Raw genomic sequence first — 20,681 nt, forward strand, 5'->3', positions numbered from 1 at the left:
GACGTTACTGACGTCAAAGATTGGTCCATTTTGTTCCAAAAATGTGTTATGCAAAAGTTGACCCGCTGGTGGCGCTATAACAGGCCAATGTGAGAAGGTTGGTATCTGTTCCTTGACCTATTGGGAATGTGCTTGCAAGATTTCACGCACATCCCAGGCTGTGTTCATGATTTGAGGTGCTTTTGGCTTTGGACACTTTATCGCTGCTTGCAGCTATATTTATTATTATTATTTTATAAATTTTTTGTGTGCACTTCATAGGCATGTTAGATAAAGGTCCTTAGATTGCCTGTAGAATGTTTCATGCAAATTGCAAAAAAAATCCTAGAATAAAAACGGGTTTAAGCGTTTTACAAACTGCTCAAAATGATATAGCGCCCCCCTTTGGCCATTTGGGGTAAGATTGGTTTCAAGTGATATTTGAACTAACCCTCTACACTATTTTGTCATGAAAATGTGACTTTGCATGTATGTTTTAGAGGCAGAAGAATAATTTGCATAAAAATGCAATATTGTTTGAATTATTTAAAAAAGCATGTTTCAATGTTAAAGAAATCCGATCTGACAGATCTTTAGATATCGGTCCAAAGTTCACGTAAAAAAAGTTTTGTGCACGTGACGCGAAAATTCCAGAATAAAAGCGGGTTTACACGTTTTACAAACTGCTCAAAATGGCGGAAAATTGAAGGGCGGAGCTTACTTAACAACGACACAGATGTCTTCCGCTTGAGTCAAAGCACACGTGTAACAAGTTGCATGTCTTCAAACGAAACAAGTCATGACTTATGGCCGTTTGAAGTTTGAATTTTCAGACGCTTAGTATAGCGCCCCCCTTTGGCCGATTGGAATAAAATTGGTTTCAGTGATACTTTGACTAACCCTCCACATCTTTGCCAAATGCCATGAAAGTGTAGCTTTGCATGTATGATTTAGAGGCCGAAGAATAATTTGCATAAAACCGCAATATTGATTGAATCATTAAAAAATTATATTTCACTTTAAAAGAAATCCGCCGAGATTAGTTTGACCGTATTGGTCCAAAGTTCATGTGAAAAAAGTTTTGTGCGCGTATCGAAAAAAACCCAGGAGGAGATAGATTTTTACTGTTTTTCATATAATTCCGAATTGTGGGAGACCTAAAGGTCAGAGGTCAAAAGTTAGAGGGTAAAAGTTGTTCGGCATGAGGAGATGCATAAGTGTATACAGGTTTCATGGCTGGACCTCAAACACAGCATGAGCTATACCTGTTCAAAGTTCGCACTTTCGAAGGCTTCCTACAGCGCCACCATTTGGCCGATTGTTATAATAAATAATAGCACACTTCGCCACTGTAAGCTGAACACATTGATGTTTTTATTTTCATTTTCTCACTAAGTATGTAGGAGTAGAAAGGAACCGAAGTTCCCGTCTACTGATTGCCTGCCTGATAGATAAATAAATAATGACAATATCTAAAGTGTGCTCGCCTTATAGGCGAGCCCACAATTACAACAGTGTGTGTGTGTGTGTGTGTGTGTGTGTGTGTGTGTGTGTGTGTGTGTGTGTGTGTGTGTGTGTGTGTGTGTGTGTGTGTGTGCGTGCGTCCTTCACATGTGTGGACAGTCACATGCCTCTCCCGTGTTTGCATGTGTGCCTTATTTGCTTTTTTGCAAATAGAACCTTCTTTTTTTCCCACTCATCTTTCGTGCCTTGTCCAGTGATTGGCTGGCTGTGCTAGTAGGGGCAGATTGTGTGTATATCCTTGTCCAGTGATTGGCTGGCTGTGCTAGAAGGGGCAGACTGTGTGTATATCCTTGTCCAGTGATTGGCTGGCTGTGCTAGTAGGGGCAGATTGTGTGTATTTCCACTGTGTCTGCTCTTTCCACAAATAACCAACCGTCTTCCCAGAGTGGCTGGAGAGATAGAGACTGAGCAGATCCTGTACAGTGTACAGGAAAAAAAATAAAAATAAAAGAATCATATTTGAACTGGGGACCCCCCAAATATGTAGGCATTGTTCAAATATATATAAATACATATATATAGGCATGTCAGCATGTAGCCCAATGTAAAAAGGTGAACGAACAGCATTTAATTCTATTCTTTCCATTGTTATATGCTGGCCATGTCCTCCGAGAAGCTGCTCCATCCATTGCTAATTCATTAATCATGCGCCGTCCTTATGCATATTTTACTTTGTGTATTTGATTTGACTGTGTTGTGCCTTCCTTGAATTTGACTTGTTGCCACGTCCCTTTCTGCTCTGTTCTCTCTTTCCCTCTTCTTAACTCCTCCTGCAGCGGCTGAGAGCCCTGCACACAGAGAGAACTATTCCATCCAAACATTTACACACCTGCGATCGTGTGATGTGGCAGCAAAGTTGATTCAGATTCATTTTGATTCTGAATTCCCTGAAGGTATAGGGAATAAGTTCACATTAACAGGTGTAAGGCTAATAGGCATTCATTGTTCAAGATACTGTATTATACGTTGTCATTGTCAGGCAGAGCTTCCTTAGTGCCCCACTGGATCACACTAGTAGCAGATAATGTAAGCTTGAAACGCGGTGCGAAGCAACACGTCTTGAGCTTTGCTATTTTTTGATCCTTTGAATTTGAATCCTGAAAAGTACAGTAACAGTTTTGGGCATAATGAGGTTTCCACCAGACAGAGACGACACGCATATCAACTACTCAGCTGTCGCTGCAATGCAGATCGCAGCTCGTCTCACGCTGCTAGGCTCATGTCAGCACATTAACACATGGATTAGTCATGTGGATGCCATAGAGTCCAAGCATGTCAGTCCAACATCCTCTCATAGCGAGCAGAGTCTTGGCCGTCTCCTACCTAAAGGATGATTTATGCTCAGCTGCACGGCCGCTGTCAAAGCACCGAAAATAGACTTTATCTACAAGCTCACCGCTACGCATCGGAGCGGCGGTTTAAGGTTTAAGCACTTCATTCACACTGCCAAGAATATTTAACCAAACCACTAACCACTGCCTGCTATCTTTAGTTTTTCCTTACCTTTTCACAGTAGTCACAGAATATCTTTTTATTTTTTTGATCGGTCAGCGTCGGACATGCTTTCTGAGCCTCTTTGAAAAGAAAAATCACACTCGTGTGAACTGAGCGGTGGTGTGTGTGTGTGTGTGTGTGTGTGTGTGTGTGTGTGTGTGTGTGTGTGTGTGTGTGCCCCCTGTGTGTGTGTGTGTGTGTGTGTGTGTGTGTGTGTGTGTGTGTGTGTGGCCCCTGTGTGTGTTTGTGTGTGAGTGTGCCTGGCCTATGCCTGGCCTATCCTGAACAACAGCGCCCCTCCCTTAACATGTGTGGTCAGAAAAGGTTACTGCAGGGCCAGGCTACATACCCGGAGACAGACAGACATACAGACAGACAGACAAACAGACAAACAGACAGACAGACAGACCCACACACACGGCCACGTATAGGAGCGTTGTGACCACCGCTCAAAAAAATGCACTGTTTTCACAAACAGAGCGAGAACACAGAATAAGAGAAATAGATGGGTCTCTGTTTTTTCGGTGCTCTAGTCCAGGGGTTCCCAAACCTTTTTGTCTCAGGGCACCCAATAAATATGTTTTTAATCCGAGGCACCCCTACATAGCGCCGACCATGGCAGCTGTGGTGACTACGTGTTGCGTTCTGTCGGTGTTTTTGTGTTTGTTTGTTTTTGTTTTTGTTTATGTTATATGTGAAAACATTGATTTGAATGCAAAAATGTAGTATGCCAAAGCAAATTCCTATGTGTATTACACAATGGTTAATAAAGAAATCTGAATCTGAATCTGAATCTGAAACATTATAATTTTCACTCCCAGCACCTTATAATTATAGCATACCTTGTATGTCCAAAACGGTTCGTTTTGTATTTATCATCTATAAAATGTACTAAACTAGTGAAAACAGCAGATCTACAAGCACAGTGCTTGTAGATCGGCTGTTTTCACTAGTTTTGTGCGACAGTCTTGTATGATGAAGCAGGGCTTTGCTTTACCAAAAGACGTACACATTTGAAACTTGGAGATACAAGGTTTCTGCCCGACAGTGACGATATTTTAGTGATTATGTTGTGTGGAAAACGTTGAGATAACAGCCATTTTGGTTAGAACTGAAAATAACTTTGTAATTCAAGTTTAAAATGATACTAAATATTTTTGTTCAAATAAATTACAAATATTATTAAATTATCTCGCGGTACCCCTGGACTGTGGTCGCGGCACCCCAGGGTGCCCCGTCACCCACTTTGAGAACCCCTGCTCTAGTAGTGTGAGGTGCTTCTTTCACACTGTTTTACAAATGGCAGATTGGGACTTCATTGGTGCTTTATTCAGTTGAAAAAAAAAAAAGCAGCTGGGTTGGGCTGCAAATATCTGAATTTCCCTCGCGGGAGGAGTAGGTAACTATTACACACAAAGGCCTCTTTCTGTGCTCGCTTATACCTTTTCATAAGTTTACAGTTTACAGTTTAGGCATTTAGCAGACGCTTTTAATCCAAAGCGACTTACAATAAGCAGATACAACATCGCAATAATAAACAAGATAATAGGTCAGTACATTAACAGCAATATAACAATGTAAATGGATATCTATCTAGAGAAAAACACAATATAATCAAGTTCTAAAGAAACCTAACAAACAAATGTTAACTAGCTTCATGTATGGTCATTGATTTTACTGTAGTGCTAAGGGTTTAGGTGGAGTCTGAAAAGGTGAGTCTTCAGTCCACGGCGAAAGGTATAGCGAGTGAGTCCGTTGTTCTAAGTGCGACAGGGAGTTTATTCCACAACTTGGGAGCCAAGAGGGCAAACTGTCTCGGACGAGTGGAATTTTGCCCTGGAGTTTTTAGCGAGGGTTCGGTCAGCATCCCTGTGTTGGCTGATCTAAGTGAACGAGTGGGGGTGTAGGGGTTGATCAGCTTTTGGAGGTATGGAGGAGCCATACCTTTGGCTGCTTTGAAGGTCAGCATCAGTGTTTTGTATTCCATGCGGGCCGCAACCGGGAGCCAGTGGAGGCTGCGGAGAAGGGGAGAGACATGTGAGAACTTAGGCTGGTTGAAGACCAGTCGTGCCGCGGCATTTTGGGTCAGTTGGAGAGGTTTGAGTGCACATGCCGGGAGACCAGTGAGGAGAGAGTTACAATAGTCGAGTTTTGATATGACAGATGTCTGAATGAGGAGCTGCGCTGCCTCCTGGGTGAGGAACGGTCTGATTTTACGGATGTTATAGAGTGTGAACCTACAGGACCGGGTGACTGATGCAATATGTGCCTTAAATGATAGCTGGGTGTCCAGGACCACTCCAAGGTTTCTAGCAGTCGGAACTGAAGTCACCAATGCATTATCTATGGAAATAGTGAGATCTTGCATGGGGCAAGACTTAGCTGGGAAGAAGAGTAGCTCCGTCTTGTCCGGGTTCAGCTTGAGGTGGTGGGCTGACATCCACTGTGAGATGTCGGCCAGACATGCAGCAATGCGCTCTTCCACCTGGGTGGCAGAAGGGGGGAAGGACAAAAACATAAGATAAGATATAGGATAAACATTGATACGCATTGGGAAATATACAGTAGGTATCGCAGTATATATACAGTAAATATACAGTAGGTATCGTAGCAGCCTGGCACTGTTGGCAGTACTCAAGTGAAACACAGAAGAGTATGAATATTGTCAAAAGTCAAACCAAGATACTGTAGATAAGAATAAAGATGAAATAAATAAATGGTTCATGGTGTTTATAGTCACGAAGTCGAGCCCCCCTTTCCCTTCAGTTTGGAGAGCAAACTGCAGGCTGAAGGAAAACCAGGTTCTCATTGTACATTTGAATAAAGCACAAATCCCATGCTTTACTTGGCAGGGGGCAGCAGGCAGGTGGGGGGCAAAGGAGCAGAGGGCAAATGATTCAAATAAATTATTAAGTCTGTACTGATCCCAGTATGCTGTAATAGACGACACAAGCAACGTCACTGATTGAATGCCAACATTTTTTCTTTTATTTTTTTTACTTATGTCGTTCCCTGCTTTCTGAGAGTTTTTCACCCCCCCCCCCCCCCCCCCACCCCCCCCCCCCCCCACCAAAAAAAAAAAAAAGCAAGATGAGCAAACGCGTGCACCAATCTGACAACGGATACACCAGTATTCAGAAACATTTTCTGTACACATCTGCTTTTTTGGTCTGCATTCATCGACAGGCTTCAATTCGTTTTTTGGTTTCCAGATAAGCTTCACTGATTTTATTTTTCTGCAGCATCCCAGAGGGGCAGAGCACAGCCCCTCTGCAACGCAGAGGAACTCTTTTGGTGACGCTTATGCTCAATAATCATGTCCACATTTTAGATGAATTTCACACTCGGTATTATATCCGCACAATAAAGTAAAATAAACAACGCACTTCTGTATCAGCTAAAAACATAAACAGGACAGGAAATGAACTTTGAAAGCCCCTTTTTGCCTCAGGTTTGCTTACCGTGCTACTTCTGCTCTGTGTCTTTGTAGCCGGCCCATACTGAACTATTAATCCATGTTCTTTGTCTTACCTACCTGGTCTCTGCTCATTCCCACTCAATTCCCATCTCTGCGTTTTTTCTTTTCTTTTCCAAATATGATGTTTTATATGGTCCTGTTAATATGATGTTTTATATGGTCCTGTTAATATGAACCTTCCAGAAATATCTCTAAAACAGGGGTTCCCAAACTGTTTTGTCTCAGGGCACCCCATAAATATTGAGGCACCCCTACATTATAATTTTCACTCCCAGCACCTTATATTTATAGCATATTGTCGTTGTCGGGTGGAAACCTTGTATGTCCAAAACCTTTCGTTTTGTATTTATCATCTATAAAATGATCTAAACTAGTGAAAACACCAGATCTACAAGCACACAGACAGTCTTATATGATGAAGCAGGGCTTTGCTTTACCAAAAGACATACACATTTGAAACTTGAAGATACAAGGTTTCTGCCCGACAGTGACAATGTTTTAGTGATTATGTTGCAAGGAGAATTGTGTTAGAAATGACTGAAAATAACTTTGTACTTCAAGTTTATAATGATACTAAATATTTTTTCAAGTGTCCAAATAAATTCCAAATATTATCAAATGATCTCGTGGCACCCCTGGACTGCCGTCGCGGCACCCCAGGGTGCCCCGTCACCCACTTTGAAAACCCCTGCTCTAAAAGATGCATCATCAGTCCTCGTGAGTAGGGATGGAGCTCGTTAATTCTTAATTATGGATAGTAATGTAATAATTTCTTAATCGCCTATTGTCTTGATTGTTTAAACATGACATCATGGGCCGCTATGCTCGATAACAATCTTGATAAGCCCAAAGTTTACTGATACCGGGTACTCAATAAAGCTGTTATTGGGTTATCGAGCTACCCTTGTTTGGGGCTCCACCCCTACTCATGAGGGGATTATTAAGGCTAGGCCATTTGTCTGATGGTGGTTATTTGCAGAATACATTATTTTCCCTGGTTGTGTGGCAATAAAAGTAACTTGTAACCTTTCACACTGCTGTGTTTTTTCGTCCGAATATCGGTGCGAATTTCGGAGCGTGTGAATAGAAAAATCTACCTCACGTTATGTCAATCACGTTTGCACCCGGCCGCCTGTTTCGTATTTATTTTCGGACCAGGGTTGATTTTTTTTCAGATTTTCGCAACTGTCAGCACTGGGTCCCTTGTTCTCTCACCCTCTCCTGTCTCTCCTCTTGGCCAGTAAAAAGGTTTTTGTTGATTTCGGATTTCCAAAACAGCAACGAGAAAACGCAGCAGTGTGCAACCAGCTTTACCCCCAAATCCAACCCTTGATACTGAGTGCCAAGCAGGGAGGCATCCAATGGGTCCAATTCTTGTAATAGTTTTTGGTATGACCCGGCCAGGCAATCAAATTCAAAGGAGCTTTATTGGCATGAGAAAACATACGTTTACATTGCCAAAGCAAGTATCACAAATACAATAAAAACAGTTGAAAATGGGGAACATATATACAGTTGGAGGGGGTACAGCATTGTGTAAACGGAGCATATGTCGCATTGTGACATTTTATATATACAGGGTACAAATAGCAGCATTATTTTTCTCAAAATGCATTTAAAGGTATCAGCTCTGTTTCATACTGTATGTGCAGTAGGTCTGGATGTCAATCCATGGTTTGTAGTCCTTAGGGTGGTTGTGTTTCTAGCCTTCTTTTGTCGCAACAGTTCACAAATCTTGCTGCTGTGTTCGCGCATTGTTGTATTTCTCCCAGTAGGTATGGGAGTTTTTCATCATTGGTCGAGTTTTCAAATTCACTTCGGGTGTGTCTCTCTGATGTCTTGGTACATTGTATAGTGGGCAGGTGGTTAGAAAGTGTAGCTCTGTTTCTACCACATTTTGTGTGCAGTGGGTGCATAGTGGGTGCATATCCTATCTTCCCGTAACCTGACTTTCGTCAGATGGTGGCAGTAGTGCGTAGGCTACCGCTCTACTTTACCATCTGAGCTCTCTCGGTGGGAGTTGATAACGCTCGTAAAGCCCCGGGCCGGACCAATCAGCGGCAGCTACGGGCGGGCTCTGAGCGGCTCTGAGCCAATAGAGTCTGATTGCAGACCACGTGGATGCAGACAGGCCAATATGAGTGGTTGGAGTTGGCACTCCCACACTGTGATAGAGAGACGGCCACATCCAATCACCTGCTAAAGAAATTCAAAAAATGGCCCGCCCCTTACATCGAGTCTGCCCGAGAGAGCCCAGATGTAAGGCAGAGCGTTACGCACTGCTGCAACTAGTTAATCTTCCCGTGCATAGCAATCAAACCTCGACCTCCCACTCTCAGGGCGGACGCTCAAATCTTCACTAAGTGGTTTATTGCTAATGGTCACATCATGTCCAGACTCGTTTTGTCCTTTCCTTGTGCAACGCTAAGCTCTCTCCTCTCCTCTCCTCCTCTCTCCTCTCTCCCCCAGGCTCTGTTAAAGATGGACTGCCAGGGCCTGGTGGCCAGGCTGGTCATGGACTTTGTGCTGCTGACCACGGCGGTGGAGGTGGCGGGCCGCTGGAGGGAGCTGGCCGAGAGGCTGGCCAAGGTGTCCCGTCTTCAGATGGACGCGTACGAGGCGCCGCACCGGGACAAGAACGGAGTGGTGGACAGCGAGGTGAAGTCCTGGCTCAACGCACTTAGGCGGCCTAGGAATTATTGAATGCTTTAACTATCGAAAAATAGCAGATCTACAAGCTCGAGATTTTTTCCGAAAAGACGTGAACATTTTAGCAAATTTTTGGATATACGTATTTTCAAAGCGAACATTTGTAACTCAAACTTTGCTTCTGGGGGGGGGGGGGGGTCCCTGGAACTAAACATTTTGAGATGTGGGTCCGTGGCCAAATATATATCATTTTTGGGGTCCTTGACATGAACATTTTTGAGCACCACTGACATAGAAACATGGGTTTTTCAAAAAAAACTTTAGAAGGATTCAGAAGACAATTATAGAATCGGGTCAAAATCGTGTAGAAATTCAAATGTTTATGATTTTTCAAAAATAGCAGATCTACAAGCTCGCAGTGAGCTTGTAGATCTGCTATTTTTTTTATAGAAGCATAAAATAACAATACGCAATAATGTGTACCCGATCTAAATGGGTTAACAGTAGACACATTGGTTCTCAAAGTGGGGTCGGGGACCCCCAGGGGTCCTTGAGGGAGTTCCACAGGGGTCCCCAGCTAAATGAAAGTTAGGAACCAAATGGACCCTTATGGGTCTGTAACTCAGAGAGTGTACCAAAAAAGTGGAACCAAATGATTTGGTTCCATTTGTACACTCTCAGAGTTAAATTAACATTGATTTTGCAATGTCAACTGGGGGTGAAGAGATATAAATGGGGGGTCCGTCAAACTTGGCGTCCTTTAAAATGTTTGGGAATCACTGCTAGAGAAAATATTCTCTTATATGGCATATATTCTCAGCGGGGGGTCCGTGGGCTGATAAGTGTCAATATATAACATTACGATATACCGGTATAGAGACACAGTCCTCACATTTATTGCAAAGGTACAGTAAAACAGTAAGACATATATAATTTAAATGAATAGGTTGCAAACTATTCTATTGTAACGTACGTTGAAAAGTAGTGCTAGCCAAGCTGACATGATGTTCTGATTAAGCATACTCCAAACAAAGACAGATGTCTTTTTTTGGCTTGGCGTAGGGCTTGCCAAACCGAACAAAGTCCTTATAGCGGACAAAACTATTTCACACTCACTACGGCTCATCTCTGAGTTCTTTTAAAGAATTGTTCTTATGGGCTTTCATGCCTTTATTGATAGGACGGTAGACTGACAGGAAATGAGGGGAGAGATGGGGAGTGACATGCGGCAAAGGTCGTCAGGATCGGGAATCCAACCGGCGACGCTGTCAGGCATCAATGCCTATGGTATGACCAGTAGGCCAGCGGGTGCCCCCATCTCTGAGTTCTGACTGTTAGGCCCCGCCCTCTCGGTAGTCTGCTTAGCAACAGCTACAGTGTCTCGATCCCCCATTCCAGCGCTGTGTACAGGCCAATTTTCACTATTTTTACATTATTTGAAACTTTTCACCTTGATAACATCATTCGGATTAAATCGATTTGTCAGATTAAAGCCCTTTGCACACAGGCGCGTTCATCAGCACGGATAAAACTGACAATTTCATTTTTTTTTAAAGAAAACAATGATTCTCTACAACCTCATGCACACCGGATCCGAATTAGCCGTGCGACGAGTGGCTGCGGCCGTGCGTTATTTTCTCGATCGAACCCAGTTCGATTCGTGCGTCTTGTCGCATGAGGCAAAAAAAAGTCATCACTCCTTTTATGACTCCTTTTGGGATCCGCAGCGCCGATTACGCACAGCATTGCACACCAAATCCAATGTGTTTTATTCAAGCAGCAAACGAAAAAAAAAAAAAAAAAAAAAGCAACTGTCCTGTACGTGTGCAAAGGGCTTAACTCGTTGCACCCAACTCGTATCCTAACCGCCTCTCTCTCTCTCTCTCTCTCTCTCTCTCTCTCTCTCCCTCCCTCTCCCCCTCCTCCCCCACTCCCTCCCTCCCTCCCCCCCGCCAGGCCATGTGGAAGCCGGCCTACGACTTCCTGGTGACGTGGGCGGCGCAGATCGGCGACAGCTACCGCGACGTGATCCAGGAGCTGCACTCGGGCCTGGACAAGATGAAGAGCCCCATCACCAAGCGCTGGAAGCACCTGACGGGCACCCTCATCCTGGTCAACACCCTGGACGCGCTGCGCGGCGCCGCCTTCAGCCCCGCCCCTCAGGACGAGTCCTGTGCCATCTGAGGAGAGAGAGAGAGAGAGAGGCCTGCCGACCAATCAGACACTTAATACCCCCCCCCCCCCACACACACACACATACGCACACGCACACACACACACACGCACGCGACAGAGTGCTACAGGGATGAGGTCTTCATTCGAAGGGCGACCCGGAATGTTATATACTTTATCGTCGTTGTCGGGTGGAAACCTTGTATGTCCAAAACCGATCGTTTTGTATTTATCATTTTTAAAACGATTTAAACTAGTGAAAATAGCAGATCTACAAGCACACAACGCCTCGCGGTGCGAGGCGTTGTGTGCTTGTAGATCGGCTATTTCCGCTAGTTTGGCGCGACAGTGACGATATTCATCGTCTCTTGTCGGGTGGAAACCTTGTACCTTGTACCAAATCCGTTCCTTTTTTTTTTAGTATTGGCTCACAACGTGTGATCTGCTATTTTCACTACTTTAGTGCAACACTCTTTGTACGATGACGTTGGGCATTAATTTAAGAAAGGAAAACAAACGGAGACGCAAGGTTTTGGTCAGACGTGGATGATATAATACCTCTGCCACAGCTTCCTACTGCAGATTTCCAATGGAGTTTCTTTTTCCAATTTGGATTCGGAATACATTAACCCTTTTTGTTCCTATCCCGGACAAGTTCGGGATTTTTTCAATCCAATACAATGTTTTTTTTGCTATTTTACTTACCCTGAGCTGCTTGTAGAGATGTGGGTGGTCCTGGCTCGTCCTACGCTTTCCAACGAGTGATTCTAGATGGTCCAACGATTTATTCCATTGAAAATGGTTTAGAATAAAGTTTAGAGCCCCCCAAAAAAAAACTCAATCTATACTCTCGGCGGCGCGACATATTCCGGGGTGCCTATCCCGATCTAGTCCGGGATATTTAATAAAATGAATTAATTAATCAGAGGCCTCAACGAAGCCCCGGTCTAATTTTCCATCCATGCCCGGGCCGCGATTCTGTTTACATCGGCCCGTAATCGGGTAACGCCGCCGCACTGCGCCGCCGACTCCAATACAAACTCACATCTTTAGAGACCTTTTTTCTCTGAACTGTGTTCCCAGGGCAGCGACAACGTTTGTTGGCGGCTAAATAGCTTCACATCGGGCTTCTAAAAAATAAAGAAGCTAATAGCTAACTGTTAGCTCACTTCCTCCGGTCTTCGTTCATAACAGTGTTTGCAGTGAAAGCACAAGCCACTACTGCCTGTGTACCCGGAAGTTAGAGCGAAGGCCTATGCAGAAATGTCTGGCACTCTAGCGGCAGTAAGTGGGTTAATTGCGACCCAATGCTCCGGATGCTTGTCTTTCATTCACATAAGTGTCGGTAGGGCGCTCGCCTTGGGACCACAATGTCATGGGTTCGTTCGATCCCGGCCACCCGCAGCTCAGCGTATGAGTAGCATGGCAAGGGGTGCGTTAAAGGTATATTCAGTGATTGTATTTCATTCAAATACAAATATAATTGGTACATTTTCCATTCATTCTCCTCACTAGAATGTGTGCTGACCATATAAGGACTTCCACCATGGCCCATGTTACAAGCAAAGCTAGATTCGGTTTTCAGAGGTGGCCAGCCAGTCCTCGACCAATCAGAGTATGGCCGTAGTTATGTTATGATGTTTAGTTATGATGGTCAAAATAAAAGTTTTGAGAACCACAGTCACTCTGAATTAAGAACGTCTGCTAAATGCCTAGATTGTAAACTACAACTGAACTCATAAAATGCCACAGTCTGGTAGTAAATCAGTATCATACATATCCTGAAGCTGGAGACGTAGGCCTAGCGATATTCAGTGATTGGGTCTAATGATCAAAACGAGAACATTATAATGGTGTAAAAAATCTATAATCTACGCTATAAGGCCAGTAAGGAACAAGATGACCCCCGGCCACTTTCATTATCACTGAATACCTTTAAATACTGGAGCTGATGGTAGGTGTGGCGCTCCAACTCAGCAATCCATCTCCCAGGGGTCTAGCACGTTGTAGCCGGCATAGACTTTGCGCGTTCTCGGCTGATAGGACAATAATAATGATTCGGTTGAGCGGGAGGAAAAAAGGTGACCAAGTACAGAGCCGACTCCAGTCTATTTTACAAAGTGTAGAATGTTTAAGTGGCCAAACGTATACAGATCGTCCAATCGACACACCAGGAGGGTGCCTTGTGAGCCTGTCTATACTGATGGCGAACACAGCCGATCTACAAGTCCACAACGCGGCACGGACGCAACTGGCGGGCTCGTAGATCAGCTGTGCTCACCGCGTGACACTTTTCAGCCAAATGCGTGCGTGACGGAGTATGAAGCTCATGTTCTGCTCCGTAGTGCAACGGACGAACAGAAGCTAAAGTAGAGCCCGAGGTGTATGGGCTTCGAATACCCTTATGTGATCCTCCTAGACGCACATAGACCTAATACCTAACCTACTGTAACTGAACCTCATATTCTTCCACAACAACCTCACACACAGCAGACAGACACAGAGCTCAACAACCCTAACCCTTCTATAAGCCTGCATCCTCCTCCAGGCGTTTAATAATCCAATGCACCTCCTAAGCTGTGGTGAAATGAGCACACCTGACCTCGTGACCTAAACTTGAACAACTTGAACCCCACCATCCCTATTCTGGGAGGAACTCTTTGCCAAAAAATAGCTGTTTTATGCTTTGTCGCCCCCGGCGGTATTGCTTGCCAAAAATAGCCGAGCTACAACCTCGCGACGTGTCACTGCGTGACGCATTGTGAGCTTGTAGACCTGCTGTTTTCAATGCCACAACGACACTGTCGTAAGATGCAGCATGCATTGTAACTTAAGTGTAACCTGAACCTGGGTTCGAGGTTTAACTTCATTTTTTCATCAATACCAATTGCAAAGTAAAAGGCACGTGGAATTGATTGCGTGCTAAAACCCACACAGCAGGTACAGCCTCAAGAGTTAAGACAAACTGTTAAATGTGATCCGTGCCAAAAACTAAACTGCATAAATAAATAATAATCTATATTACAAATCAAAACTACCTGAATGTGCATGCAACATGGCCAGACAGTAACTACAGTAGGAACATTTACTTGCGTATATACATTTATTATTGCAAGTTCATGACTTTCACTCTACTACATTTCAAATAGAAATATTGTACTTTTGACTCCACTACATTTGTAGGAAGGGACTCTCGGGGACCTTAACTTAAGGCCACAGTTGACTTCCATTATTATAAAATGAACATGAAAAAAACATCAAATATATGTGAACACAAATGCAGGAAATGACTTACTCAGCCCACAGGCTGCGTTCCAAAGAAAGAAAATAAATTGGCTCCGGACACACACAGAGGAAGAGACAGGCGCACGCGCACGCACACACAAACGCACGCACGCACACAAACACACTCACTCACTCACAGACTAATTTCTAGACTCCTACAGAACAAAACAGAAAACTGTAACTATTTTTTTATGTTAGCTACATACCTGATTTTCTGCATTGAAATGTATTTAAAAAAAAAACCCTATGGGAGAAAGACATTGGAAAATCTGCAGAGGGAAGCAACCCGTTGCTGTGGCTTCATTTCCTGGTCTTAGGACTACAAAAGTGTAGCATTCGTTTTGACCACATTCACTTGGCAGCCATTTTGCTCTCACACGTCACATGACGTTTCCTTCCACCCCGAGTATGTTATTAACACGCTGTTTCTCAATGTCCGGTGCGGGGCCCACCTGGAGGTCCAAAGAGTACACCCTTACGGGCCTGTCATTCTGAGAGTGTACGAATCCAAACCAAATTGGTTCCATTTGTACACCCCCAGGCCCCTGACACACAGTTAAAGCACCTCCCTATGCTTGCCCTTGGGGCAGGAGGGGGGGGGGGGGGGGGGGGGAGGGTTGCGTCCAATAGGGCTGTCACAATTATTACATAATCGTCTAATCGTGATTATTTGACATTATCGCAATTATTTTGTCATAATCGTCATAATCGTGAATGTTGAAAAATGTCCGAAATAGTGGAAATAGCAGATCTACAAGATCTGTAGATCGGCTATTTCCACTATCAAAGTTATTTTTTAAGTAGTAAGTTGTCAAATATGTCAGTAATTTCTTTGTATGTTTAGGTTATGTGTCATGTACAACTTCAAAGCCTAAAAGCCAAACAGAAATGTAATTATCAACGACAAAAACACAATTAAATCGTTAATCGCCAATTATTTGAGTGACAATTAATCGTCATGTAAAATGTCATATCGTGACAGCCCTAGTGTCCAATTCATTCCCTTTGGAAGATTGCCTCCAGCTTGCCTCTTGGCTTAAGGACAGCCTTCCTTAAGCCTTCCAACAATGTTACTTTTCTAAATTCAAAAGTATCAAAAGTAGCAGATCTACAAGCTCGAGCTTGCGGACAAAACACGGAAAGTTAGACAATTTTTTTTTTAAGGTTCAAGGGCAAAACGGTGTCCGCGTGAATGTGGTCAATTGGAGGTGTTTTACGCGTGCGCTGTCGGTCACGTTTGCTAGCTTAGCATCCACGCTGCGCGACAGTTAGCTTCCTCTCACGGCCACTACTAGCTACTGTACTTATTTTTGGCTCTGCCTTCAAACCCTCAAAGACTCGGGAGGGATAGCGTTTTTAGTCGGCCCTGTCTGTGTCTCTCTCTCTCTCTCTCTCTGACTCTCTGACTCTTTTTTTCCTCCTATGGTCGCAAGCCAAAACACACAATACTGTATGTACGTAGCGCTCAAGTATTCACAGAGACTATTTTTAATAGTTCTTGTCTTGCATAGTATGTATTTTTGTACTCTAAATATGGCACAGCGATTTTTTTGTCTTGTTTTCGTTTCTCTTTTGAACCCCATCGGTTGAGAACTGTGGACTGACTGCGTAAAAGAAGAAGAAAAGGAAAACAATATATATATACGCTTTTAAAGAAATGACACTTTTAAATGAAAATGGTTATATATCCTTGTTACAGTAAGCCTTGTCTCGTGTGTCAAACCAGCTAATGTTACATTTTCTTATTTATATACGATATATGTTACGTTTTAGAAAGAAAATACACTCTTTATTATTGTTCAGGGTTCCTATGTACTGTGGTCCATTTTTATTTCAATGTATCTCTTTCTGGTTACAACAACGGGATCATACAATCTCAAGGACCCACACTGATCTCTTTATTATTATTATTATTATTATTATAGAAAACTGAATGACCTGATTACTGTACATTTTTTATCAGTAGTAAGGGGATTTATAAGATATTTGACCAATATGCGAAGTAAATCGTTACCAAGAAATTTCTTCACCAATGTGTTTCTAAAGGTGTGTAATAATATGTACTAAAAGGTTGAAATCCCATTAATTTACTATACAGGAAAAAAATACAAAAAATAAATCTGCTTTAAGTAACATGTGAGGGGTCACCGTTTTGTGGGGGCCATTTGTCGCCCATGGAATGTTTTTCGTGCAAAACAAATGCTTGCAATGGATTCAGCATCATGAAAAAAACCCTAGTTTGACCCCTCACATGTTACTTAAAGCAGATTTATTTTTTGTATTTTTTCCTGTATAGTAAAATTAATGGGACACAAACACGAATAATTTTTTTTAAGAGGTTTCCCCCGGGAGTTGAATTTCAACCTTTTAGTACATATTATTACACACCTTTAGAAACACATTGGTGAAGAAATTTCTTGATAACGATTTACTTTGCAGATTTTCTTATGTTCCCCTTACTACAGTCCTTTGCCTCACGCCTCACAAGAGACCCTGTTTGCCATCTCTGTTATTATTTTTAATTCACTCTAACGTTTTGTAAGTAGGCTACTTTGTACCAAATCTTGTCAAACATGAACAAATATTTCCTTCCAGGGACCCCCCAGAAGCAAATATTTGAGTTGCAAATGTTCGCTTTAAAAAAAAAGATGTATTCAAAGATTTTCACGATTTTTCAAAAAATAGCAGATCTTCAAGCTCGCAGTGCAGCACTCGGTGCCGCGCATAGACAGTAAAAAATATTGACGCGCTGTGAGCTTGTATATCTGCTATTTTTTCAATAGTTAATGCATAAAATAATGGTTAAATAATTTGTTCTGTGGTTACGTGGTGAGCCACGAACGCCTTTCGAGATTTTCCAAGCGAGCCCCAGGGTCCAGAAAAGCGGATCTAGCTGAGGCCTCCAACAACTAAATTACATTCAGGGTTCCCACGGTCATGAAATTCCTGGAAATATTTTGAAATTAGACAAATATTTTTCCAGTACTGGAAAAGTTTTGGAATTTATCAAGGGTCCTGGAAGGTCTTGGAAAAAATAGCTATGCGTTGTCTTTGGTTATTGATTTTGTTAATACCTCTGAAACAAATTTAACATGGGCCAAATTGTCAAACATTAGAGGCAGAAATTGTGAAAATAGATGATCTACATGCTCACAACGCCTCGCAAAGCGAGGCGTTGTGAGCATGTAGATCTGCTATTTTCACAATAGAACCATGTTATGCAAAATTCCTCAACTCTTAGTGCTCGTCGGGGTGCCGGGGTCCCCAGTTAAAACATGATTATTTCGGGGGTCTCGGCCTGAAAAGGTTGAGAACCACTGGCATACACTACCTGTCTTTGGGCATTGCACATAGGAGTAAGCGACCTGTTATTGAGCTGAATTATTTTTTATATAGTCCTGGAAATTGGGTTAAATATTCTGGAAAAGTTTTGGAAAGGTTTTGGAAATTAATTGGTAAAAATGTGTGGGAACCCTGGCCTGTACATTACATTTCAATGCTTCTGGATAGGACTCCATGTCTTTGTCTCCGGAACATGTGTCTGTTATTCAGTGCTGCGTACTGTCCACATATAACACACACGTGTCTGTTATTCAGTGCTGCGTACTGTCATGTCCAGCCAACCATCCATGTCTCTCTGTTTTTCTTTATGGTTTTCATTTTTTATTTTTTATTTCCTTTGTGACTGCATAACCTTTGTGGTAAAGAATACACATTGAAATGTAAACAATCTGCGTTTCTCGTTACTGCTTTCCACTCCTATCCAAATCACAGCTGTTGTCAGTAGTTTATTAATTAACCACTTAAAGGAGTAGTTCACCCCCAAAATGACTTTTTTTTCTATTAGGCCTATTTCAAATATAGTGAAAATAGCTATTGTCACTATTCTCAAATGTATTTTTTTTTTAAGTTATATTTTCTGTTTACATTTTAATACGGCAATGCCTTGATATATATATATAAAACAAAGAAATCTACTTTGTCATTTTGAATGCTTAAAACGGCTTTCCTCTTTGAGCTTACCGGCTTGCTCAGGTAAATTGAATCTTGACCACCAGGTCAAAAATCGTGTCAGACCCTGTGTTTAGGTCATTGGTTCTCAAATCGTGGTCCGTGGACCCCCAGGGCTCTTTGTGGGAGTTCTAATGGGTCCCTAGCTAAATGATAGTTTGTAATTATAGGTATGTAAAAAAATTACATTGATTCTTCATTAAAAGAAGTTACCTTTTTGTTTTTTCTTTTACTTTTGAATACTTTTTATTAAAAAATAAAAAAATAAAATACTCCCGTAGGCCTACTTTAACTCTGGTAGCACATTTGACTCAAGTGCTGGGTTTGAGAACTTTGTCTACCATTCATATCTTTTTGTTTTCTTATCTGAACAAGTGACGGGCTGTTTTGTTCTGTTTTATAATCAGCATTATACAACAGGTGGTTCCGACGAAGCATTCTGATTGGCTTAAATAGCTCTCTATACCCGTCCGAATAATGAGCATCAACACACGGGTCTCATCAAACAAAGATATCAGCTGTGCTGGTCGCGAAGCGCTCCCCTCTCCCAACACTACTAGTGGCTATGCTAGCAGTTTTCATGTGAAGTTCAGGGACATCGTAGCTAATGAAATGAAGTTTAAGGGCAACTGTTGTTTAATTGTAATATTACATTCAAAGGTGTTTGTTATGTGATTATTGGAACTTTCGCGCTGCCTATACGGGCACTCGCCTTCAGCTCGTGTAATATTGATTTATAGGCTTAATTCTTTGTTTGTGCCGCATAGCGACCTGAAAAGACAACCTCCTCCTTGTCCTTTCGGCTGTTCCCTTCAGGGGGTCGCCAGAATAGCCACAGTAAATCTCCATCTAGTCTCGCGTAGCCAGACAACTATTCCACAATCTCCGAATGGCGAATGCTATATAGAGTCTGGAACGGCAGCTCCCGAACGGCGAGTATCGGAAGTAGCCGCTGCTGCACTGAACTGTAGTCCCATTGGAAACATAACAGAAACACAATAGCTCAGACAAAGTCATTCGAGCGGCCTATTCTTGTTATGGGTGTATAGTTTAAGAAAACCTTTCAAAACATCATGGAGGTAACACCAACAACACCAGAGAAATATTGAAAGGAGACATAACGCTTCCAGTAGGACTTGTTATTGCTACTGCACCAAGGGAGCGGTTGCGTCACATCCGCTTTATCTCGCACTCATCGTTTCTATTTCCGTTTGCCAGACTGTATGCCGGGAGCATTTCCCAAATCGTGGAGGCAACAGTCTGGCTTCGGGAGACTGGTCTCCATCTGACCCTGTCCTCAGCCTCCTCTTCTCTAACTCAGTGGTTCTCAACCTGTGGGTCGGGACCCCCAGGGGGGTTGCCAAATTATTTACGGGGGTCCCCAGAGGTTTAGCTTAATGTGCAACACATTGTTTTCTCACTCAACAGTAAACCAACCAACAAAGTTTAGTATAGAGGGTTTGTGCACATTTCTAAAGTGACAATTTAAGGACCTTTTAATACCTCTAAAATGACAAATGAAACATTGGCCAAATTGTCAAATGTTAGAGGCTGAAATTGTGAAACTAGCAGGTCTACATGCTCACAACGCCTCGCGTTGCGAGCCGTTGTGTGCATGTAGATCTGCTATTTTCACAATAGAAACATGTATTACAAAATGTAATGCCTCAACTCTTAGTGCTCGTCAGGGTGGGGGGGGGGGGGGCCCAGTTAAAATATGATTATTTTGGGGGTCGCGTCCTGAAAAGGTTGAGAATCACTGCCCTAACTGACTTCATGTCCTCTTTCACTAGAAGACAGCATCTCACTTAACCCATTTAGGCCTAGGATTATTGACTGCTTTAGCTATTGAAAAATAGCAGATATACAAGCTCACAGCGCGGCACTCGGTGCCGCGCTGTGAGCTTGTAGATCTGCTATTTTTGAAAAATCGCGAAAATTAGAATTTTGACCCGATTCTATAAGTGCCTTTTGAATCCTTCTAAGTCATCTTTCTATGTCAGCAATCTGGCCAGCCATCGTCAAAGAAAAGGTCCTTTTCACTTAACTGGAGCTCAGTTAGTCTGTTCTTGATAGCCTACTATGTCAG

At 42.8% G+C, this 20,681-nt stretch overlaps 1 protein-coding gene across 1 annotated transcript in view; it reads left to right on the forward strand.

The window, feature by feature from the left end:
- Positions 1-11,338, forward strand: part of LOC308307876 (SH3 domain-binding protein 4) — a gene marked incomplete at its 5' end in the record, with an annotated part of 80,635 nt that extends 69,297 nt beyond the window's left edge. Inside the window, 2 exons of the mRNA XM_080753200.1 lie at positions 8,945-9,133; positions 11,081-11,338. Coding sequence (XP_080609326.1) covers positions 8,945-9,133; positions 11,081-11,308 — 417 coding nt within the window. The 3' untranslated portion in view covers positions 11,309-11,338. The remainder of the gene's footprint in view (positions 1-8,944; positions 9,134-11,080) is intronic.
- Between the last annotated feature and the right edge of the window lie 9,343 nt (positions 11,339-20,681).

This window comes from Nannobrachium achirus (assembly GCF_963921795.1).
Source record: "Nannobrachium achirus genome assembly, chromosome: 22".
NCBI classification, from domain to species: Eukaryota; Metazoa; Chordata; class Actinopteri; order Myctophiformes; family Myctophidae; genus Nannobrachium; species Nannobrachium achirus.